General features: G+C 36.4%; 1 protein-coding gene across 1 annotated transcript; it reads right to left on the bottom strand.

Annotated features, from left to right (window-relative positions):
* Positions 1 to 19017: 19017 nt before the first annotated feature.
* IAQ61_001289 (uncharacterized protein) lies at positions 19018 to 23074 on the bottom strand. The gene is made up of 7 exons (XM_066095046.1): positions 22078 to 23074; positions 21087 to 22015; positions 20745 to 21031; positions 19832 to 20688; positions 19664 to 19775; positions 19392 to 19608; positions 19018 to 19340 (listed from the first exon to the last, which is right to left on the bottom strand). Exons 2-7 carry the CDS (start codon positions 21222 to 21224, stop codon positions 19239 to 19241), a joined length of 1713 nt encoding a protein of 570 aa, XP_065954894.1. The 5' UTR covers positions 21225 to 22015; positions 22078 to 23074; the 3' UTR covers positions 19018 to 19238.
* Positions 23075 to 23176: the final 102 nt, after the last annotated feature.

Here is a 23176-nt window from a genome sequence, read left to right as displayed (position 1 = left end):
AAAGTTATCTGCAATATTCCTCTATTACGTAATAGTGCTTACACGCATCTTGTTAATCTAGCTACCTATAGTTGCACCTCCTTTCTATAGAAGAGGGATACCTTTATAAAGTGCCTAGGTCCGCGCGTTAAACTCTTTAGGCTAAACTAAGTCTAACCTTTTAATAGCTAAAAGACTCCTCTATTATAACGTATGCTAAAGGTCTAGTGCAAAACTTCTAGGTATTATAGGCTATAGCTGCAACCCTCTAGGTTATAGGCTTAACCTTAGGGACTGTGGGGAACCTATTAATATTAGGGATCCTAGTAAACTTAGCTTAACTACTAGCTATTTTCCTTTCTAGACTTCTAATAACTATTTAGGGCTTGTTATTTTATTTAGGATCTTCTAGTAGTAGCTTTATTAGATAGTTGTGGTTTTATTAGATATCTAAAGTTTTTAGTGTAGTTTATTATAGTAGTAGTAGTATAGGTAGATTATATATAGGAATACGCGTGCCTTCCTATTATACACGTGCCTTCCTATTATTCTCCTACCTTTACTTTGTTCTACCTTTACTTATTTATTGTCCTTCTACCTTTACTTATTTATTACCCTTCTACCTTTACTTTCTTATTATCCTTATTATAATTGCTTATCTACGCGTAGGTAGGTAGTTAGTGTAGCTAATTAGAGCGTTGTATATCCAAAGGGTCAAATTAGCGCACCCTTTGGATACCTATTTAGGACTAGCGCGCTTCCTGCCTTCCCCCTACTAATCTTGCGCCTATCCTATAGCGCATCTTTTCCTAAGTTTTAACACTAAAGTATTAATACTATTAACTCTTAATTATTAATTATCCTCCTCTTAATTACTTTTACTAGAATCTAAGATATTAAAATATTAGTATTCTGCTTATTCTTTATCTAAGAGCGTCCTAGGCCTAATCTTAAGAGTAGGACCACCTATATCTAGTTGCAGGATTTCCTAGTCCTAATTCTCTAATTTAGCTTCCTTATTTTCTTCTCTTCCCTCTATACCTAACTTATTAAACTACGTAGGCAGCGCCTAGAAGATATGCCTATTTTCCTATAGTGCCCTATCCTATAACTTTATAAGTCCTTAGTCTTCCTAGTTTACCTTATCCTAGCTTCTCTAGTAGAAGATCTTTACCCTCTAGCCTAGCGTTATATATGCAAACTTAGCTCTATCTAAATCTTTTAGCTAATACGTCCCTAACTCTAGAAAGCTCTGCGCTACTAGGTATAGACCTAGCTATTTATTACTAAGTTTCCTATCTCTAGATATATCTATTTGGCGGACCAAATCCCACAGTAGTACTAACAAGCTAGGGCTAATTTCCTCTCTTTAAATTTCCTTATAGTTGTCCTAATATTCTTTCTTCTATAAGCGCAGCCTCTTAATTCTTAATACTGCATCTTTAATAAACTAATCTCTTAGGTTAACCTAGGTAGCCCTTACTACTAGTAGCTAAACCCTATCTATTATCTACCTAAAGGGAAGCGTCTACTATATTAGAAGAGCTAGTTTAATTAGGAGCACTAGGTTCTAACTAGTAACTAGCTAGTATACAGAGTATCTAGTATTTTCTTAAATAGATATTTAGTTAGCTAGGAGTACTATTAGTAGATTAGAGACCTAGCTCCCCTAGAGCTTTGCAAGTGCGTTAACAATTAGTTTATGCCCTCCTTTAATTTTTCTGTTAGCCTAAGGGTTATAGGTAGAGATCTAAACCCTATATATACTATAGATAGTAGCTAAATTATAAATAACTTTTTAGAAGTTAGGCCCCCTATTAACTATAATCCTTCGCGCTATACTCTATCTATATAGGATGTCTTTGTATATAAATTTAGCGATAGTTTTTAATCTATTATTTAGTAATACTTATACTTTAGGCCACCCGCTTAAATAGTCCTAGGCTATTACTAGGAATTATTTCCTAGAATTATAAGGCATATAGACTACGTTAATAGCTACTATCTCCTATAGCGCATAGGAGTAGGTGTTAGTAAGTATGTTAACCTTCTTCTTGCTACTTCTTTTCTAATACTTATAACATATACATAGAGTAAGCCTTACTATCTTATATATCCTCTCCTACTAATATTACTAAGCTATTATTAAGTAGATAGTATTTACCCTATAATAACTAATAAGGCGATGTATTTCCTATATAGTAGCAATCCTAACGTCTTTATTATTAACTACTTATCTTACTACTATATTTTAAGATATCTTGTAGAAGAGGAACCTATCTCTTATAAAGAAGTTTAATACTTATTTCTTCTATACTCTTAACTCCTTCTGTGGAACGTCTAGGATTTTAAACCTAACTAGAAACTAGGCAATTCCTTCTAATTTAGCGCTATATTTAGGACGTAGTACTTTATCCTTTATTAGATTATATAACTTAATATTAGCAATTATATACTTAATAAAGTCTTTAACGTTGTCTTTAGTTTTATCTAGGGGTTCCTATCTATCCTCTTTTAGATATTGTAATAGAGTATCTATAACTATATTCCTCTTGCCTAGAACATGTTAAATTTCAAAGTCCTACGCCAAAATAGCAGCAAGCTACCTATTTATTACTCCTCCTAGTATTTTGCTTAAGGACTAATTAAGCTAAGTAATTAAGGTTTAAGCGTCTGTCTTAATAATAAATAGTGTTCTATAGAGCCAAACTCTGAACTTTTTTAGGGCCTATAGCACAGCTTTACACTCTAGCTTAGTAGAGTGCTACTTTACTTTAGACTTTAACTATACAGTACTTTTAAACTAGCATAGATATCGCCTTCTATCTAGCCCTATTTATTCTAGGGAAGCTCCTACGCCTTCCCTACTAGCGTCTACTATAAAGTAGATAGTCCCTCTAGTCTTGTAATTAATAGTTATTAGGGCTAGTGCTATAGTAATAAAATACTTAAGCTCTTTTATTGCTACCCTCTATAGTTCTTCCTATATCTACCTAGTGTCGCCTTACAGGAGTATAAATAATAGCTTTGCTTAGATAGCAAAGCTAGGAACCTATATCTAGTAGTAGACATAGATCCTAATAAATATCTAGACTTCCCTTATATTTCTGCATTCTAGCTATTTCACAATCTTTTCTACCTTTATGCGGTTAGGGTATCTTCCTTTAAAGCTAACCTTATAGCCCACAACGCTAAGATAAGCTATACCCTAATAATATTTCTTTCCTAAAACTATACCCCCTACTTGCTTAATATCTGCTAGGACTTAGTTAAGCTACTACACATACTTAAGCACAAATCTCTAGACCCTAGGAAGCGCCTCTTTGCCCCTATAGTTAGTCTTAGGCCCCCCTATAGTTATATTGTCTATAAATAGCATTATATAAGGGGAATAATTGCGTAGTATTTTTATTATAATTCTCTAAAAGGCTACTACTAAGTTTATTGCTCCTTATACTATAGTGCAGGATTGTAGCAGGCTAATAGGGGTGTGTATAGTAGTTATATCTCTACTATCTAGGTGTAGGGTAATCTAGTTATATCCTAAAAACATGTCTATTAGGGATAATATCTTGCACCTAGCAAATTTCTTAGAGAATTTATCTATAGTTAGAGGTAGGTTTGCATCCCTCTAGCTAACCTTATTTATATAGATAGTATTCTAGACTAGATAGTGCTTTCTATCTTTCTTTGCTACTAAGAAATATAGGTTCTAGTACAGGCTATTGCACCTCTTAAGTGTTCCTTAATCTAGACGCTCTTCTAATATCTAAACAAATTCTTCTTTTACTACTTTAGCTACTAGGAAACTACGTATTTGCTATGCCTTATGTAGGATTATCTTTATTTAGTAAGGCAGGCTAACGTCTTAAGTAATACGTCCACTTTCTCTAAAGTTAAAGGTAATAGCTACTTCTCTATTAAGAATTATTTCTTAAAACAGAGTCCTTTCTACTACTAATAAGTCTAGACTAAATTTCTATTCTTGCATCCTCTTAGTAGTTAGCCTAGACCCTCTTAGAAATAATATATATCTTTTCTTAAAAAGATAGTTAAAAGGGCTAAGGTTAACTCTTTCGCGAATACTAAGCTTTAGTAGTTAGTTTTCCTTAGCTACTATTTTCTAGTCCTCCCTTCTAAACTCTATATCCTTATCCTTCTCTTTTAGTTTATCTACTAGTTAGATTTTCTTGCTAACTTTTTTGTACTTAGTGCTTACCTTAGTAACTATTTGCGCTACTTTTTATTGTGCACCTTAATTTAGCTTACACATTACTAATATTAGGTTTAGCTCTTAGATAGCCTGTAGGTCTTTGCTTGCCCCTATACTATATCCTATAGTTTATGCTACTTATTTTTCTAGCATCTTCTTATCTTCTAAGGTAAATAGTTATCTATATTTACTAAATCCCGCTTGTAGCTCTATATAGTCTACCTCTTGCAGAAATTTTAAATATGCTATATATTCTACTATACAGCATTTATCTCCTAGGTATTAATTTTATAGGATCTCTTTCCTAAGCAAGGGTCCTACTGTTAGTTTTCTAACTTGTCTTCCTCTTCTATTTTATCTCTATCTTCTAGCTTTAGATCTAAGGCTATAAAGACTGCATTCCTTTCCCTATCTAAGGATAGCACCTAGTAGGTAACCCTCCTGTAGATATTGTACTAAATAGCTAGCCTAGCAGAGGTACACTATAGCCCCCCTAATATAGCTAAGTAGGTTAGGTTTATAATTACCCTAAAATAAGTTAGGGTCTCTACCTCCCCTATATATACTAGCACATTCCACGCAGTTCTAATAAATAGGTCTATCCCGCTATTAGCTATGACTACCCCCTGCGTATACCCTAGGGTCTAGGTTAGTGTCTTAATAGGTACCTATAACGCCTACGCAGCACTTAACCTTAAAAGATTTATTTATACCCCTATATTAATTAGGCAGTTTACTATATTCCCCCTTATACTAGTCTAGCAGGTTAGTAGTTCTACGTAGAGAGTTATCTAATTTAATTCCTAGTTAGCGTAAGACTTGTCTTTTTCTTCTTATATAACTAAATCTTTTCTATACCTATCTAAGTTTTATCTAAATTAAAGCCTTGCTTAGGCGTTAAGTACTTCTAGTATTGCAAGTATATTGCGCTAACCTAGCGCAGGGTTCTTTACCTCTAGCTCCTCTAATTAGTTAACACATCTAAAGGGTAAAATTAGCGCACCCTTTAGATACCTATTTAGGACTAGCGCACTTTCTAGGACCCCTAGCTCTACTATATTTACCCCGCTAAAGTAGTTATTATCCTGTAGGACTTAAGTCTAGGGTTCCTGTAATAACGTCTTAATTTATTCCTATAGATAATCTTGCCCTAGTAGGTTAGCCACCGCAATTCCCTAGACTTCCTGCCTAAGAAAAGTAGCTGCTATTTAGTTTAGGCTTGGGCGCATTATTCCCTTAAGCTCTTTATTCTTTACTTCTTTAAACTATACTTTTCTTCTTATTATTAGTAGGTCCTAATTAGGCCCTAAATTTGCATAGCCTTTACCTATATTATCTAGTAGCTAGATTATTATAAAGGGGTCTGTATAGGCCTAGGCTAGGTATAGAATCTCTAGGGTCTCTTTAAGCTCTATCTCCTTACCTACTCCCTCTTCTTAGTTTACTAGGTTTTGTGCTAGTCTTCCTTGCCTGCGCTTCTAGATTAATCCTGTCCTTACTTCTTCTAAGACTTAGTCCCTTCGCTTTTCTTTCTCCCTTATAGAGGCGTGGATCCTAGGTGTATTCTTGTCTACTAATCCTAGGATAATATGTCTTAAGTCTATATAATCTAGTGTTATTACTACTAGGTCTTCCTTGCTAGTTTATAGTATTTAATAGTTTAAGAACTGCTTATATTCTTTTTAAGTATCCCTTAGTTCTAATCCTTAATTCTAGGAAGATATCGTGTTAGCTCCCGCTCTTTTTACTACTAGGTAGTCTAGTCCTTAAGTTTGCCTCTACTACTAGCCTCTTAAATCTATTCTATTAAATAGTTCTAGCTTAACCTATAACGCTAGCTAGCTAAGGATATCCTTAGTAACCTTATAGTATTTACGCAACTTTTTCTTTATCTAGTAAAGAGTAAGGTTCTATAGTGCTAGCTTAGTAACCTGCCCTAGTCTTTTATATAATAGTCTGTAGTAAAATGTCCTAGTCCTTATTTCTAGATTCTAGGAAGTGCTTACCTACCCTAGCGCTATAAGTTCTAGCTAGAGGGGGCAGTCCCTTACTAGGTAGGTTTCTAATCTACATATGTTATAGGTAGGTAGTTTCTTATTATACCCCCTATAACTCTATGTCCCTAGCTAAGTAGTTAATATTTACGTAGGGCCCTAGGTTCTTAGCTAGTTTATTAATAAGCCCCTAATTACTATAGTATTCTAATGTATTCCTTGCTCTATCCTAGCGTTAGTTACATGTAAAATAAAGTAGAGCTAGTTTACTAGGCTTTTTAGTAGTAGGCCTATTACGTAGTGTTCCTATAGCCTATTAGCCTTAGCTAAACTTATCTTTATTTTTCTTAGTACCCTAATTAACTAGTCTATTTCTAGGTTAATGTTTAGTAGTAGTTAGGTAGTAGCTTACTCCTTTCTAACGCCTTTCGCTGCCTCTATAATATCCTCCTTTATAGGCGTAGCTTTTGCTAATTCTAATATCTAATATGCCTACTAAGTATCTTCCTCTATTTAGCTAGCTAATATATATTTTATTCCTTCTCTTTGCTAATAGATTCTTTTAATATAGGTATAGATCTTCTCTAGCTTATAGCTTGCTACCTTATTGCTATTAGGCCCTCCTAGCATACTAAGCAAGACTAGCTCTTTATCTACCTAAGGTAACCCTCTAAAGAAGAAGAATCTAACCTTGCTTTTGTGTAGCTATTTAGATACTAGGCAGGTATTACTATACACTATAAAATTAGTATAGTAGTCTAAGAGACCTAGGAAGTTCCTAGAGGCTTCTTATATATACGCATCTAGGAAGGTTTAGGTACCTATCCTTTAGGCTATATCCTAGTCCCTCTAGTGCTCCTTTATGGCTTCCTATAGCTCCTCCTAGTCTTGCTTCTAGTAGGGTCTAAGCTTCTTTACAAATGTTCTATATATAGTATTACAAAAGTCTAGTAGAATTTTTAGCTAATCTACTTTGTCTAGCCCCCTATTTTCCGCCTAGCGGTTATAGTTATCTAGGAACTCTATAACCTCCCTCCCCTAGAACTAAAAGTTAGTTTTCCTAGGCCTTATAGGGATAAGGACTCTTCTTAGGGATCTAGAGGTTTCTATTTTAGTTAACCCTAGGGTAATATTACTTTCTCTAGGCATTATTCCTAGTAAAAAGGATAGGCTTAGTTAAGGTAGTAGGCTTCTATAAACGTTAAAGGAGGTGTATAAACTAGTAATATTAATTAAAATTATTAGATAAGTTAGCATCTGCTTACTTGTGTTACTTCCCCCCTTTCCTGTCTCTTACTTTTATAGACTATCTCCTCCTCCTTAGTAGCTATATCTCTAATACCCTTCCTAAATAGTACTAGCACTTATATTTGTTTTTAGTAGATTCTTGTTGCGTTAGTAACTTTAGCCTAGCCCTATTTTCCTACTAATAGCGCACACCACCCTATAGCCTTTGCGGTAGCTTTTCTATTAGTAGTAATATTCTAGGTGTTCTAGCACTTCTAGTATTACTAATGCTTCTTGTAGTTCTAATTATTCTAATAGTTCTAGTTTTAGTTGTTCTAGTTTTAGTTATTCTAGTTTTAGTTATTCTAGTTCTAGTTATTCTAGTTATTCTAGTTCTAGTTATTCTAGTTGTTCTAGTTCTAGTTATTCTAGTTATTCTAGTTCTAGTTATTCTAGTTCTAGTTGTTCTAGTTCTAGTTGTTCTAGTTGTTCTAGTGTTCTAGTGTTTTCTAGTTAGCCTCTTAGTGTTATTACTCTGTTCCTACTAACGCGCGTTAGCTACGTCCTAATATAGGCCTACTATTTTTGTCTTAACAATATTAATTATTAATACTACCTATTTTTTTTAATTTTTCTCCGCCTTCCTTATAGTTAGAGAAACGTCCTCTTGGTTGCATGCTGCTAGGCCCTCCCCTTTACTAGGATAAGATAAGTTCCCCTTAGGCTTCGCTATTTGTACTATTAAGGAGAGTAACCTAGTTAAACTAGGAGAAGTAGGAGGGGCAAGGTTTAATAGTAGTGATCCTATAGTAGAGGATAGGGGTTTAATATAGTAATATAAGTGAAATAATAATATTGTAGAGTTAAAGTTAAGTCTGCTAGAGTCCTTATTATCCTATCCTCTAATCCTTCATGCCTTTATACCATTCAATTTGCCCAACCTTTTAGGCTAAGCCTTGTTTTCCTCCCATACATTCCTCACCACGGCACACTATAACTCCTCTATCTATTAATTGTTATGCTAATAGGTGCGTAGCCTTTACTAGCAACCTTAACACTACTTATACGTGCCTATCCTATAGTAGAGCTTAGTATAATAAGAAAGGTAAATTAAAATATTAATAGTAATATATCCCTATACTTCCACGACTACATATCTAGTATAATAATAGTTATTAGTTATAATAATTAAAAGCGTATTAGGTAACTTTTAACCCTACTAGCAAACGTACTTTGCACTAAGACGTATATAATAGGGACTAGTTTTAAGAATATAGTAGGAAAGGATACTTCTAAGACCCTAGGGATCTAGCTTTATAACTTATATTAGACGCGGTAGGTATAGTAAAGAACCCTAAGAAATAATAAAGTATTACACTAGTAGTGCTATATATCTTAAACCTTTACCTATCTATTTAGGATTAAGACTGTAATACACTTGTTACTACTATTATACCTAGTACTTTTAACATAAAATTTATAGACACTTAGCTATACCTAATAGTAGAGGAATTATACTAACTTGTAGTTAGAGTTTATATATATAACGCAGACACTTAGGAAGAATTTATCCTTTACACCTACCTTATACTAATAACTAGAGATAGGCTAGCTATAGTAGAGATTATAGGAATAAAATAGCCTAGTATATTAAAAAGGAGTTACCGCCTATACCTATATAAAGGAACTAAGGGGAGAACTAGTAAATACTCTTTCCTAAATAGAGATACCCTTCGCCTAGTTATATATAATAATTTAGCTACTACTATTAAAGATATATATAAATAATAGACTAATATACTAGCCTCTAGATATACTACCTTACGCTAAGATACTAGTATTAACCACTACTCTATCCTATTAGACCTCCCTACTATACACTTTCCTTATAGCTTTCCTATTAACGTTATGCACGTAATGTCCTATAACATACCTAAAGCCTTGTTCTAACTCTAGAAAGGGGATAAATTTAATAACAAGACTATACTATAGCTTGTTACTAATACTAATTAGGCTTTAATTAACAAAGGTCTTTATAAGTCCTATTCCTTAGTACTAACCTAAGTTAGTACTACCCTATAAAGCACTATAACATACAAGATATAGACTTTGTTTAAATAGTAGACTTTTATACTTACTTATAGAGCGCTAGCTATACAGGTCTATCTTTAGAAGGAATATACTAATAACTTCCTACGCTACTATAAACTACTCTTCTATATAAGCTAGAGGGAGTTTACTATTAACTAGATTAATAAGTTAGAACTATTAGCAGAGAATTTTATTTGCTAGTATAAGTTACTCTACTACTATAGTAAAGTAGACTAGTTACTATCTTGCTCTATTTAGATCTATTACCTACTCTACCTTATATCTAATACTAGGGATTTTAGATTACCTATATACTATACCTAATAGTCTTTAGAGAGACTTATTAGTTATATTAAGAAGATAGTAACTTCTTCTTCCTAGAAGTATATTAGTTTAGAGTAGAATATACTAGCATATAAGCGTATTATCTACGCGTAATAGCTTAGTGTTGCAGGAGGGATATTAACTGGATCACGGAGCATCTTGATCCGATTAATCCCGATCAATACCCCTGTATGACCCACTATCTAATTAACTACTAGCTCACTGCTAAGTGCCTAATAAAAAGCAGGAGCTCTAGTAAGGAAGGTTTACTAATTATTTACCTTCTAGTAAGGGTAGCTAAAGCTCTATATATATAAGTCTAATCGTAGTAGATATAATCTAATAATCTATCTCCTAAATTATTCCTAACCTTAGTAATCTAATTTTCTATAGTTATAAGCCTAGTTCACGCTTTACCTTATTAAAAGATTATCCTATCTATTTAAGCGTATTGTTTAACTTAGACACTAAGCTAGCAAGCTTTACTCTTTCTTTATACTATTTCTTAAGTAGAAGCTTACTTATTACTCTTCTACTATAAGCAACTAAATCCTAAAGGGGGATATCCTACTTACTAGATTAACTAACTAGCCTACCTAGTATATTTAATTTAGATACCATGCCCTAACTAAAGGGATCTAGGCAGAGGTAGACCCTAAGGCTCTAGATACTAAAAACCACTTTAAGAATAAACCTATTAAGCCTAACATGCTAATAGATATTACGCTATCTAATATAACAAGTAAGTAGTATAAACTCTAAATAGCTTAGTACTAAGCCTACTTATTAGATTAGGTATTAAAGTTATTAGTAATCTAAAACCTTTTTACATAGGTTAATAATATAGTAGATTAAGGGATCCTTACCCTAGCCTATATAGAGCTTATTAATTAAGGAAGAGTAACCCTCTAAGCACTTATCTAAGTGCTCTGCAACAACCTAGCGCTAACTAACTTAAGCGCTGTAACACTAGCGAGATTGTAGTATAAAGCTTATCTTGCTAAGGCAAAAATAAGTAGCTAAGACGCTAATTACTAGTAGAAGGAGTAGACAATCCTATATACGCAAGCTAAGGTATATAACATTCCTAATATTAAAGGATAGCTTATAGTATAGGATTATCTTAAAGCTCTATCTACTAGGATCTTACTAGATTAGGGTTAAACTATATTTTAAAGGATTATTAAAAAGTTAGTAATAGGAGAGCTAACTTACAACCTCCTGCACGTTACTAAGATCTATTTATTACTTCTCTAAGAAAACGACATAAGATTAAGCTCTAAAGGTCCTAGAGTGTTTGCAATAATAGGAGCTCTACCTTCTAATTAACTAAAGAAGGAGTCTTTATACCTATATAGTAGATCTTACCTATAGAAACCTCCTAAATGCAAAAATGTTATTAAAGCTTAGACTAATACAGGTGACAAGCTTACTACTACTTAATAATTAGAGATTAAGAAAAAGATTAATAGGAATTAAAAATTTAAAGAGTTAAGAAAAGCTCTAATTAAGTCCTATCCTATTAATTAAGATTATAGTAGTAAGGTAAGCGCAATTACCTATCTAGGCAGTATCTAGGCGGCACTAATTAACCCTATATTAATAGCAGAGAAAATAAACAGGATCTATTTAACTATAGACTTTAAAGCTTACGCTCTATTAAAGAGCACTATCTTTAATAATAGGGGTGTAGTGCACCTAGTTAATAATATTAGCTACCTAGAAGAAAGCTTGTTTAGATTAGTTAAATATAAGATAGTTAAAGCAGGAACTTAAGCTTTTCTAATCTTAGGCAGAGGGACTAGAGTAATCCCTAATACTCTTAATAGACTAAGAGGTCTAAAAATAGAAGATTTAGTGCTTACTAACGTAGTGTTAGTAGAAGGTTTTTATGTAAATATTATATTAGAAGCTTAATTGCTTAAAGCAGGAGTTTAGTTCCTTAGGCTAGATGCTACCTTATAGTTTAGATTATTAGGAAAGAGTGTTGTATTAGCTAAGTTACTGCGTAAGTTTAACTTAACTTTCCTAGAATATAAGCCCTCTACCCCTTATTAAATAATCTAAAGCATAGTGCCTAAACAACCCTAATAATCCTAGATAACTTACCTAAGACACGACAGTAAGGAGCTTTAGCACTAATAATTAGGCTATTTAGGACCTAAGGCGCTTAAAGCTCTAGTTAAGTTAGTAATAAACGTTAGGATTAAAGGAACTCCTAGAAGCAAATGCGAGCACTACACTATTACACATGCCTAACAGGTTATATTAAGATAACTAAGGGAAAGATTACTACGTCTATACTACTAGGTATTATAGGATCTATTTAATATGCTAACAGGTATAGCTTACAAGTAATAGATCTTGGTATTAAAGTGCGACTACTTAGGAAAGCTTTATACCTATCTACTACAAGCTAAAAACCTTAATAAGATTATATAGGTGTTTAAAAATTTTAAGAGCTTAATACTTAACTAATATAAGCTTAGTATAGTTAAGATTATATAAGATAATAATGTTATAACGCTCCCTTAGCGTAGTAAATCTTATTTTTAGATCTAGGTAGCTAATAATAGTATTAAAATTAAGAGCTTACCTGTATATACCTATAAACCTAATAAAGGAGTAGAAAGAGTAGGGTAGGAGATTATAATAAAATTAATTAAAATAAGGATTAGTGCTAACCTACTAATAAAGCTCTAGCCTAAAATTATTAAAGTAGCGACTTAGCTCTATAATATAAGCCTATCCTATGCTTACAATATAATATTACCTAATAAAGTGCTAGATTGTTAGTTTACTAGATACTTTAGGTGGTAGCAACCAGAGCAGATAAGGGAGGCAACTACTAATCTCTGCCCTAATTAGAGCGGAATATACGCCTATGGCTGTTAAGCTTACCCCCTTAATAGAGATTAAGTAGCTAGGCGTTACAAGAGGGTTTTTAAGGTAAACCCTTAGGGTTATATTAGATATCTAGTAGGATATAGAGCATCTAATATATATAGGATATAGATCCCCTTACTTAATTAGATTATTATAACATAGAACGTTACCTTTAATAAGGATCTTTTCTTTAAAGAAAAAGATCTAGAGTAGCTTTAATAGTTAGAGGCTTAAAAGATAGTTAATATTATTAGTAAAGATAAGATCTATAATATAGGAGAAGTATATAAAGAGCTTAATATCTTTAATTAGCTTTATATTACAGCAGAGTAATATAAGGAGTCTAGTAAGTAAGGAGGACTAAACCTAGCGTAGGAGCTAGGGGGTAGGGTAGAGCTAGAGGAGGTAGATAATTAGGCTAGCTAGCCTAGTGATTCACAACCCCCTAAGTAGACACCTCTAGCGTAGGTACTAAGCATAGCTAGCTTAGCACAAAGGATCTATATAAAGTCCCTAGAGCTAATAGGGCTCTAAACTCCTAAACTAATACTAGAACTAAACTTTAGTATAGGAAACAAAGGATCTATACAGGTTATAGATTAGGGTCTTACTACCTAAGATAGTAGTAATCTAACTTACTTTAACGCCATAATAGGTAGCTCCTAGGAAAGACCTAGAGGGGAGAGTGCTATTAGTAGGTCACTCTATAAGAGCACAGAGATAGGTAAGGGCACCCTATCTAGCTCTTATAGGGGTGGTAAGTAGAGCTCCTACTTACCTGCTTTAGGACTAGATTCTATATCTCCTGCAGATCCCTTATAAGCGGCACCTAGAGCTCCTAGAAGAAGCAGAAAACCGCAAGTTAAAGGACTACCACTAACGCGTGTTAGTAAGCAAGCTTAGGGATAGGACCCTAATAAACTACTAGGAGGCTCTATAAGTATAGGGATATATATAGTAATAGATCTATTAGATATAGATCTAATTAGAAATCCCTTGCATAATCTTTTAGTATATCCTAAACTAAACACTATAATCTACGCTATAATTATAGCAGTAATAGGGAGCAAATCTCCTAAAAACCCTAAAAGAAATACGCACTAGGACGCTCTATAAAAAGAGCTAAAATAATAGAAGGATCTCTATAACCACTAAATAGGATAGCAATTTAGAGACGTAGTATATAAAGAAATTAATACTCTACTAAAAGCTAGTACCTAGGAGGAGATTAATAGGCTAACTAAAGGAGAGTATCTACTCCTACTTAAATAGGTGTTTATATACAAGCTTAATTAGGATAGTTACCTAATTAAGTGCAAAGCAAGGATAGTAGTAAGAGGAGATCTATAGCTTACTAACTTAATTTATTTAACCTACGCAGCTACCCTAGTAGCTTAAACCTTTAGGACTATAATAGCTATTAGAGCTAAGTTTAACCTTAAGATATATTAATATAACGTTGTTAGAGCTTTCCTTAACGCCTTAAGGGATTAACACCCTATAGTTATCTATAAGCTACCTAAAGGATATTAAATACCTAGAAAGTGCGTTAAGCTTAAACAAGCTCTATATAGACTAAAAGACTTACTATTATTATAGTATAATAAGCTCTTAACTACACTCTAAGAAAATAAGCTTATTACTTCTAAAGAGGAGCTATGCCTATTCTTTAACAGAGATTGTAGTATCTTGTTAATATTCTATATAGACAATATCCTATCGCTCTATTACCAAACTACGCAAGCTAAGCTTACAAAGTTATCTAAGCTCTAAAGCAAAGATATACTATAGAAGAAAAGGGACCTATAAGCTAGTTTCTAGGGGTAAGAGTAATCTAGGATAGAAAGAGATAGATAATAACGCTTGTTTATAATAAATACATTAACAAGATTGCAAAGAAATTTAATCTAGTAGAGATAGGAAAATTCCCTACTATACTACTATTAAGTAAAGATATTAAAAAGAGCACAGGAGAAGCTACTAAAAAAGAGATTAAGGACTATTAGGAGCGCGTTAGATTAATCCTTTACACCTTAATTATAGTGCGCCCTAATATTACCTATGTAGCCTCCTAGCTCTCCTAATACCTTACTAACCTATCTAAATAACACTTTAATATAGTTAATTAAGTAATTATCTATCTATACTAAACTTAATACTAATTAATCTAATATAGGAATAGGGATCCTAATAAGCTTATAATATGTAGTAATGCGTTATTTGCTAATAATATTAATACTTAGCAATTATTATATAGATACCTAATTACGCTCTTTAGAGGACCTATTATTTAGAAGGCAGCTTAATAAGTAACTATTACTACTTTAACTACTAAGGTAGAGCTCCTTGCGCTTAAGCAAGTAAGTAAAGAAGTAATAGCGTTAAAACGCTTTTTAACTAAAATACACCTTACTTTAGATACTACCTAGATAATTAATTGTAATAATTAATAAACTATTAGGTTAGTAGTAGGCAATAATAAAAGGATTACTACTAAGCTACGCTATGTAGATATTTAAAATATATAGCTAAGATAAGAGTATATAAAGGGATCTTTCTATATTACCTACCTACCTACTAGTAATATACTAGCTAATAGGCTTACTAAAAACCTAACTATATAATAATTTATAAGGTTTAGGGAGCACCTAAAGTTATATAATAGTAGAGTATATATTATATAGTGTTAATTAAAGTAAGGTAGTATATAAGATCTATTAATATATAATATAAGAATAACTAACTATAGCCTACCTCTCTATTATTAACTAGGTAGCTTCCCTAAGGAGCTCTATTACGCGCGCAAAGCGTGCCTTAGAGTCTATAGGGAGCTACCTAGGTTACCCTAACCTAGGATCTATAGGGGGAACCTTAGAGGAGCTAGAGTCCTTATCTTCTAATAAGGAGCTCTAGGCACCCTTAGCTATAGTAGTAGCCTTACGCGCAAGCTTAGTAGTAGTAGTAGTAGCTTTTACTAGCTCCTACTATTTAGCCTTGCTCTCCTTAAGAAGTACTAAGACCCTCTACTTTTTATCCTTAAGAAGGTCTTAGCTCTTACCTACCTACTTCCTTACTAGGAAGGATAGCATAGAATATTAGGTAAGCTTAGGGCTATTAGTTTATTAGTATAGATCTTACTAAGTATTATAAAGGAAAAATTCTTATATAGATTATATATATTAGGATATAGCTATACCTAGAGAAGTACTACTAGTACTAAGTCCCCTTACTAGAAGAGTTATAGCACTTACTATTAGACTTATTAAAGAGCGTAGAGTGTAAATAATTTAGATAAGTTTTAGTATAATAAATACTAGGCTCTCTATAATAGGAGGATCTTAGGGTCTCCTTAGGAGCTAGAGAGGGAGTAGGAGTAGGAGTAGGGATAGAGGGAGGGGTCTAGGGAGAAGCAGGAGCGGGAGTTAGAGCTAGAGTAGTAGGAGCTAGAGTAGGAGCGCCCTTTCTTAGCTTTGTAATCTTAACTATAGTAGTAGTAGCTATATGCTTAGCTACTGCACACTCTATAATAGCCTTACGCTTAGTAGTAGTATACTCTTCTTTAGTAGTAGTAGCTTTAGTAACTATAGCTTTAGCTACGCAGGAGGTAATAAGGGCAGCGTAGGTAGAGTAAGCGTAAGTAGTAGGCTTTAACTTTAACTAAGATATAGGTTAGTAGGGATATAGGTATAGTTTAGATCCTTAAGGTTATATAATCTTATAATTTAAGCTATAGTAAAAGATTATAGTTAGGTAGATAGAGTTATAGAGCTTAGTCTAGATAATATCTACGTGTATAAGCGTAGGCTAAATAAGGAAGGCGCGCTAGTTAGTATCTAAAGGGTAAGCTAATTTAACCCTTTAGATATACAACGCTCTAATTAGCTACACTACCTACTAACTATAAGTGTAACTATAATAATAAAAGATCTACCTATACCTAGGGGGTGTGTTATAGGAGGGATATTAACTAGATTATAGAGTATCTTAATCTAATTAATCCTGATTAATACCCCTATATAACCTACTATCTAATTAACTGCTAGCTTACTACTAAGTGCCTAATAAAAAGCAGGAGCTCTAGTAAGGAAGGTTTACTAATTATTTACCTTCTAGTAAGGGTAGCTAAAGCTCTATATATATAAGTCTGATCGTAGTAGATATAATCTAATAATCTATCTCCCAAATTATTCCTAACCTTAGTAATCCAATTTTCCACACTTAGGCTTAGTATAGAGTATAATATTAATAAAAATATAATTATAACTTAGCTACAAGAGCACTATCTAAAATCTAAGTCTTATAGTAGTATAGATACGCACTAAGGACGTATCCTAGATAACACTTATACTATAATTATAACTATAGTATATACTATATAGACACGCGCCTAGGATATAGTTATATATAACTATTGTATACTTCTAAATAGGTATACTATTAGGGTTTTAGGGAATTACAAAGATAGTAACTACCCCTAGAGCACTACGTTTATTATATATTACGCTGCTAGAAATAATTATAATAACTATATTTAGCTCTCCTTTAGGATAGTAATATACCTATTTTAAGATCTAGCTAATAACTCTAAATAGGCAGGAGTACTTTAATAGCAACAGACATAACCCGCTGCTGCTATAGGCTAACTAGCCTAACCTTAGAGGATAATAGAAGATAATAATAGCATTAAATAGATTTAAATAATAATAATTGTTAACCTTATAGGAGTAGCTATAGTTTACTATAGATATAGTGCTTAACTTTAACCTAGTAATAAGCTATATATTATTAATAAACGCAGATAGTCTAAGACTAACTACCTATAGTTAAGTAAGATAATAGGTCTATATCTAGCTTTATAGTACTAGGCTCTTTATACTAACACTATTACTATATAATATACTAGCATTTATTAGGTAAGTATATTATCTATATATTACGCTAGACTATTATTAGACGTACTAACTTACACTAATTACTGCGTAGTTATACCACTTGTATACCTATTTAATTTATATTATACCGCGGTTTTCTAAAAATAAGTAAGGTACGTAGTAGATAGTCTTATAATTACGCGGGTATAGGCTAATTATTATACAGGTATAGGCTAATAATTAGGTAGTTTTAGGCCTGTTAATTAGGCGGGTATAGGCTGTTAATTAGGCAGGTTAGGCCTAGGGATAGGACAGGCAATAATATACTAGTAGTTTATATAAGGATACTAAAAAAAATCTAATACTATTATTACTATACCTAACACTTATATTTTATCTTTTATAAACCACTTTATATACTCTACTAATAGGTCTATTATAAACTATATTATTCACTCTACTAATAGGTCTATAGTAAACCACACTATATTTATACTACAAAAAAGTAAACCACCACTTTAAACCTATTTACAGGTATACACGAGGTTAGTTTACACCTATATAGTAAACCCCTAGCGTACCATTCTACAGTAAACAATTTTTTACCGTAGTGCTACATTACTGATGACAATGAACAAGTCGATGCACACTGCACAAAGGCAGACGGTTGGCAGAGCCAACCATCTCGAGAACTACGTATTCTACAAATAATACAAAGCTGCCTGGCGCGCTTTGCAGCGTTCACACAAAGGAGTTTTCCGTATATACAATCTCTCTTTTTTTCTTCTAATCAGCTGAGTCTTGTGCACACAAAATCATATCAAGTCAATTATAACGAATACAAAACTCAACGCATGACAACATTCGCAATCAGTGATGCCAACACTTACCAAACCTCTGTATTCCATCGACATTGACATCCTGCAGCAAGTCCATCTCCACGCAAGATCGGTACCATCGCGCCGACACGTGGGGCCTCACCAATACCCAGGTTCGGAAGCGTCGATCATACCGCGGACGTACATGGTACTTGTAGTCAAGTGAAGCTAAAAAACCGTTGTGAGGAAACCGTTGTCCATGTGCAGCGGCATCGGGGGATCTCACTTCCTGACAAGTCGCGCAGAGATCGACGCTCGATTTTCGGCATCTTGAGCCGAGAACGTTCTACCATAGTAGATGATGCGGATCGGCCCTGGGTTGGTCGGTCCTATCTACGATTTGGGACAGATGAGTGTTTTATTGGCGGTCATGGTCTCCAAGTTCCCACCAATTATGTCGGGTTTTAGGGTCGTGGGGTTGGATTTGTGATGAATTACATCATGGAATTTTCGGGATTAAGATGAGAAAATGCATTGTCGAGGTCCTCGTGATAGAAAGAGCCTGTCCTGTAGGGTATACCGTCGTGAGACGCTCATTATGTTGTAGTCATTCATTGCGTGTCGATATACACATGTGATCCATTTGACACTATCTACTCAAGAGGCATCTGTACCTTGTTTTACACCATAGTAGTCAGCCCATTGACTGACATGATATACTCTCTATCTTTTGATCTACGCCTAAAGCATCTGGGGTATATTCCTAATCCCTCGTGACATCGTCTAACTTGCGAATCGTGAACTTTTGTAGAGTTTGTGGATGAAGCCGCAAGTCTCAAAGTGCCTCTGTTCTGATTCTGACATAGGAATCTGCATTACTAACATAACCTCGGAAGGACGCTGCAACAGACCAGTTTGAGAGGTCGCGCATGGCTCCCTGCTTCATGTTAGCCCTAAGAAGCTCCACCGTGGCTCGCGAGGAACGTACTTTCGCAAGGGGACACAGGTCCCAAAGACCAGTTTCCTCATGTCTCATCAACGCTTCTTCCATGGGAAAAGACCAATCGCACTGCAAAGTCAAGAACATATCCATGAGCCATTCCATGCGCTCCTGCATTGTCGGTATTTGAACTACTAATTCGCGGAATGCGGGCCAGACAACAAAGTCAACAATATTGACGTGGGGCATGAGAAGTTGATTCGGACTATGGGTAGTATGGTCAGCAGGACTGCCGTTCGAGTAAGGAGGTCTTCGCATACGTTGGTCGAAGCCAATCTGGCATCGCAGTGTAAGTTTCTTCGGATGGCGAGATCATCCACCTCATTAGGTACCAGAATAGATACATGCTTGCAAAACAGGTAAAGTTGTTGCCTATTACAATTAGTAAAATATCACCCCTCGATGCTGTCACAAGGCTGCAGACTTGCCTTTCCGAAAAGCGCTATGCACCATGCGAACAGCCCACTGAGAAAGTATGCCTGATCGGTTAAACTCCTCCTCGTCATACAATGCCGCAATATTTGGATGGATTTCGATGATAACATCGAGAGCGACTCCTTGGCTCAGTAAATTCCTAGCTTCTTCTAAAATTGTTGGGAATGCATATCTCAACGAGCCGGGATCAGGCCTAGTGTTGATTGGAAGCATCGACCAGGTTGGTATGGCCAAGTTATCCGCCTGCAAGCTCTGGAGCTCAGGCGAGTAATTTTCTTGTGCACCACTGGGAAGTCGTACGTTTGCAAGGAGGGTACGGATATCAAGGTTCGGGTGTACTCTGGTCGTATTCACGATCGGCTGGCGACTGAGAAGATGAGTCGCATAGATTGATCGGACGGTATTTTGTTTATGTGACGAGGGCCGGGGGCCCTTGGAAGATTCTGCTGGCGAGTCGAACGATAAAGTGCCCATTTCTAGGTTCGCTGCCTGCGGAGCGAGGCGAGGATCATATGTCTGATAGGTATCGTCATCATCCTCACTTTCGTCCTCGCTCTCACTTATGGGTAAGAGTATATCATCGCGATCGTACAAAATCGATAGGAAAGGCTGGTCTTCGCCGTCGTCTGCCGAGGCCGTCTGTTTTCCTTTTGCCGGGGAACCGAATGCCGGTGATGCGTGGCTCTGAATCGTCTGCCAGCTCGGACGATGCCCCGAGGACGACGTTATTGAAGCATTCGAATCATGCCGCAATGATCGAGTACCTGAGGTCTCATTGAAGGTATTCACAGCGTCGGGACTAAATCCGATTGCACTTCCAGGGGTACTGGCAGATTCCTGGGTGAGTGAGCTAGATTCCAGTCAACAATGTAATCTAGAGATAGGATTGAGAATAATTTAGTTCACCTAGGAGGTTTGCTCTGACCTGAAGTAGAAGAAGCGGCTGGCAGTGACTTTGCAACCTCTTCCACTCGCTCGCCGAGTCTCAGCCTTGCCAAAACAGTCGAAGCCTGCAAATCGGAACCCGAGCGTAAGAAGTTGACGATGCGTTCGAGCTCCTCCATCCTGCCGGTCATACTGTCCCTCTTCAGAAGCTTCATCCGTTCAGCTCTGGACACTCCTTCTGCCACATCGTACTGGCAGACGACTTCATTGTCCCTACAGCGGTTGCAACGCGGTCTGGTGCCATCGCACTGTCCAGAGTTAAGTTGATCGTCCCGCAAGTCAGAGAAGATATCAGAAAATCACCTTGGCTTTTCCTATTCGGCATTGAATACAGGCCACAGCAATCGCTTGCCTTCGTTTTCGTCTATCTGGTGGCGGTCGTTGCTTTCCAGGTTCGTCTGATGCTGGTGCAATAGGATGCCATCGCTCAGAAGTGTCCATGCCGTCACTGCGTTGCCGTTGTGTCCTAAAGAATCCCACGTAGACAAGGCGGAGTCAAGATGTCGTGGGGTATTGGCGATCAATCGGCGCGTTCAGATGATCGCGCAGTGAGTAATCCTTCCGGCTCGCAATCGCTACTCAGGACTGGATACATTGGTAGGAAGTTCACCACTGTCCCTCTGCAACGGGAAGAGGCTGCCAGTCCACCTTAGCAGCCAAAATTGCATGTCATAGGAGTGTTTGCGCTTCTGAGTCCCGATCTGGAGAAGAGTTCTGTCGATTGTTCGGAGCGAATCCCCGAGGAAGCTTTTCGGCTTTGTTTTCCTAACCAATGGAATCGTTCTGTAGCGATCCCTCACGTGCTGAGCCAGGATGGCTTCAGCACAAGCCCAACTGCCTCTGTTGATTGAACAGGAAGGGCAGAAATGCACTCCAAAGTAATCTGATACCAAAGAGAAAGCCAAGTATCCAAGGACGGGGAGACATGCTAGCTTCGGCCTACCCATATAGCAATACTTGGCTGAATATGGCATAGTCGGCATTTACACACGCTCTGGAACCTCAGATCATACGATGCTGTAGCCTCCTAGGCGGCTCCTCAGGTTTCCAGCATGGGATTTCAACACAAAGCCCATGCTGAACACGTAGTGGTGGAACTTGCTTGAGCCCCCCATAGCACCGAAACGAAGTCATTCTCAACCGAAAAGGCGGTGGACTTCAAACGCGGTATGTTCAAAGACACCTCTGCATCTCGCGAACTGACTCTGCCTCGCACTCGCAACGGGACTGTTCTAGATCACATCAGCTTCTGATCTCACTCAGAATTAACGGAAACTTGACAGCTATGCCTTACCAGAACACCACCTATGAGATGCTGCAACCCAGTGCATGCTCAATAGGTGGTGTGTACATGGACTGGGTGATGGTGTATTTATAAGAGGAGAGCAAGTGAGGTCAAAACAAGCAGTGGCAATCGACATTACCGTCCCGCGGCCCGCGGCGTCTCCCGATATACGAATCGAGATTCAAGGATGCGGAGTACCATGTACATCTACCAGGAAGAGAGCATCTCGTGCATTCGTCTTGTACATTCCTGGCAAACTCGTGTAGCCAATGCGATTCCGGGCAAGAACAAGGCTAGTGGAGCAGGTCAGGAGATCACCGTCTGGTTTGAAAAGCGCAACTAAGCAAAGCCATGGCATACACTCCAGACTTCCAGAGCCAGACTGTAATCTTGTCATGGTTGGGCGTCGTGTGTCGTTACGCCCGTGGTCACCGCCACCGCCACCGACTGTTCGACAGTCAGAGGCAGAGTGGGGACCGTTTCTTCTGCGTTCGCGCTGCAGCCAGGCGCGAGTCCTGACCAATGACAGAGGGAATATCAGTCGTGGGTAGATGGGCAGTGGATCGGCAGCTGGACATGAGTGCTGAGCAGGCTTCTGTCATGACATTTTGCCGCAGCTGCAGCCTCAGACTCGTCGCGTCGTCGCTAAATGCAGCGGGTTGGCAGAAAGCCATAAGTTGTGAATGGTGTCAACGCTGACCGATTGCTCCCCTCACTGCACTTTGGCCTTGATTGCGTAGGAAATTGCGGAAAGAGAATCAGGATCGAATGGCATCGGTGATGAGTCCCAAGGGAAATTTGTAGCTACCGTACCTTTGTAGCTCGGGCAGAAAGTTTGGCACGGCAACTTCCACCGGCATCACTTGCGGCGGTAGCACGATAGGAACTGGTTAGCACGGTAAAGCCATGTTCATCAATTCGAAAATTAGTCTAGTAAAGAAATTACATGTGATTGTATAGTAGCTAAGCCTACTTTTCTTGAGAAGTACTGTAGCGTCACTGACTAGAAGTAAAGATGTTGAGTTGCATTTCAGTTTTGAACTAGATGGTGATATTGTGCTAAAATATGCTAAGTGAATCTACACAATTCTGTGCCCTGGCGACCATT

This window comes from Plenodomus lingam (genome assembly GCF_022343315.1).
Source record: "Plenodomus lingam strain CAN1 chromosome Unknown contig_12, whole genome shotgun sequence".
NCBI classification, from domain to species: Eukaryota; Fungi; Ascomycota; class Dothideomycetes; order Pleosporales; family Leptosphaeriaceae; genus Plenodomus; species Plenodomus lingam.
The sequence above is the reverse complement of the archived record's forward strand: the minus strand, read 5'-3'. Positions and strand labels throughout refer to the sequence as shown.

What these genes read in the sequence shown, in the direction of transcription:
- IAQ61_001289 (XM_066095046.1), bottom strand. Translation starts at nt 21,224, where the DNA reads ATGGACACTTCTGAGCGATGGCATCCTATTGCACCAGCATCAGACGAA. An exon ending in GGTCAGAGCAAACCTCCTAG is followed by an intron (nt 20,689 to 20,744) that starts GTGAACTAAATT and finishes ACTGGAATCTAG; the next exon opens with CTCACTCACCCAGGAATCTG. An exon ending in ACCTGTGTCCCCTTGCGAAA is followed by an intron (nt 19,341 to 19,391) that starts GTACGTTCCTCG and finishes AACATGAAGCAG; the next exon opens with GGAGCCATGCGCGACCTCTC.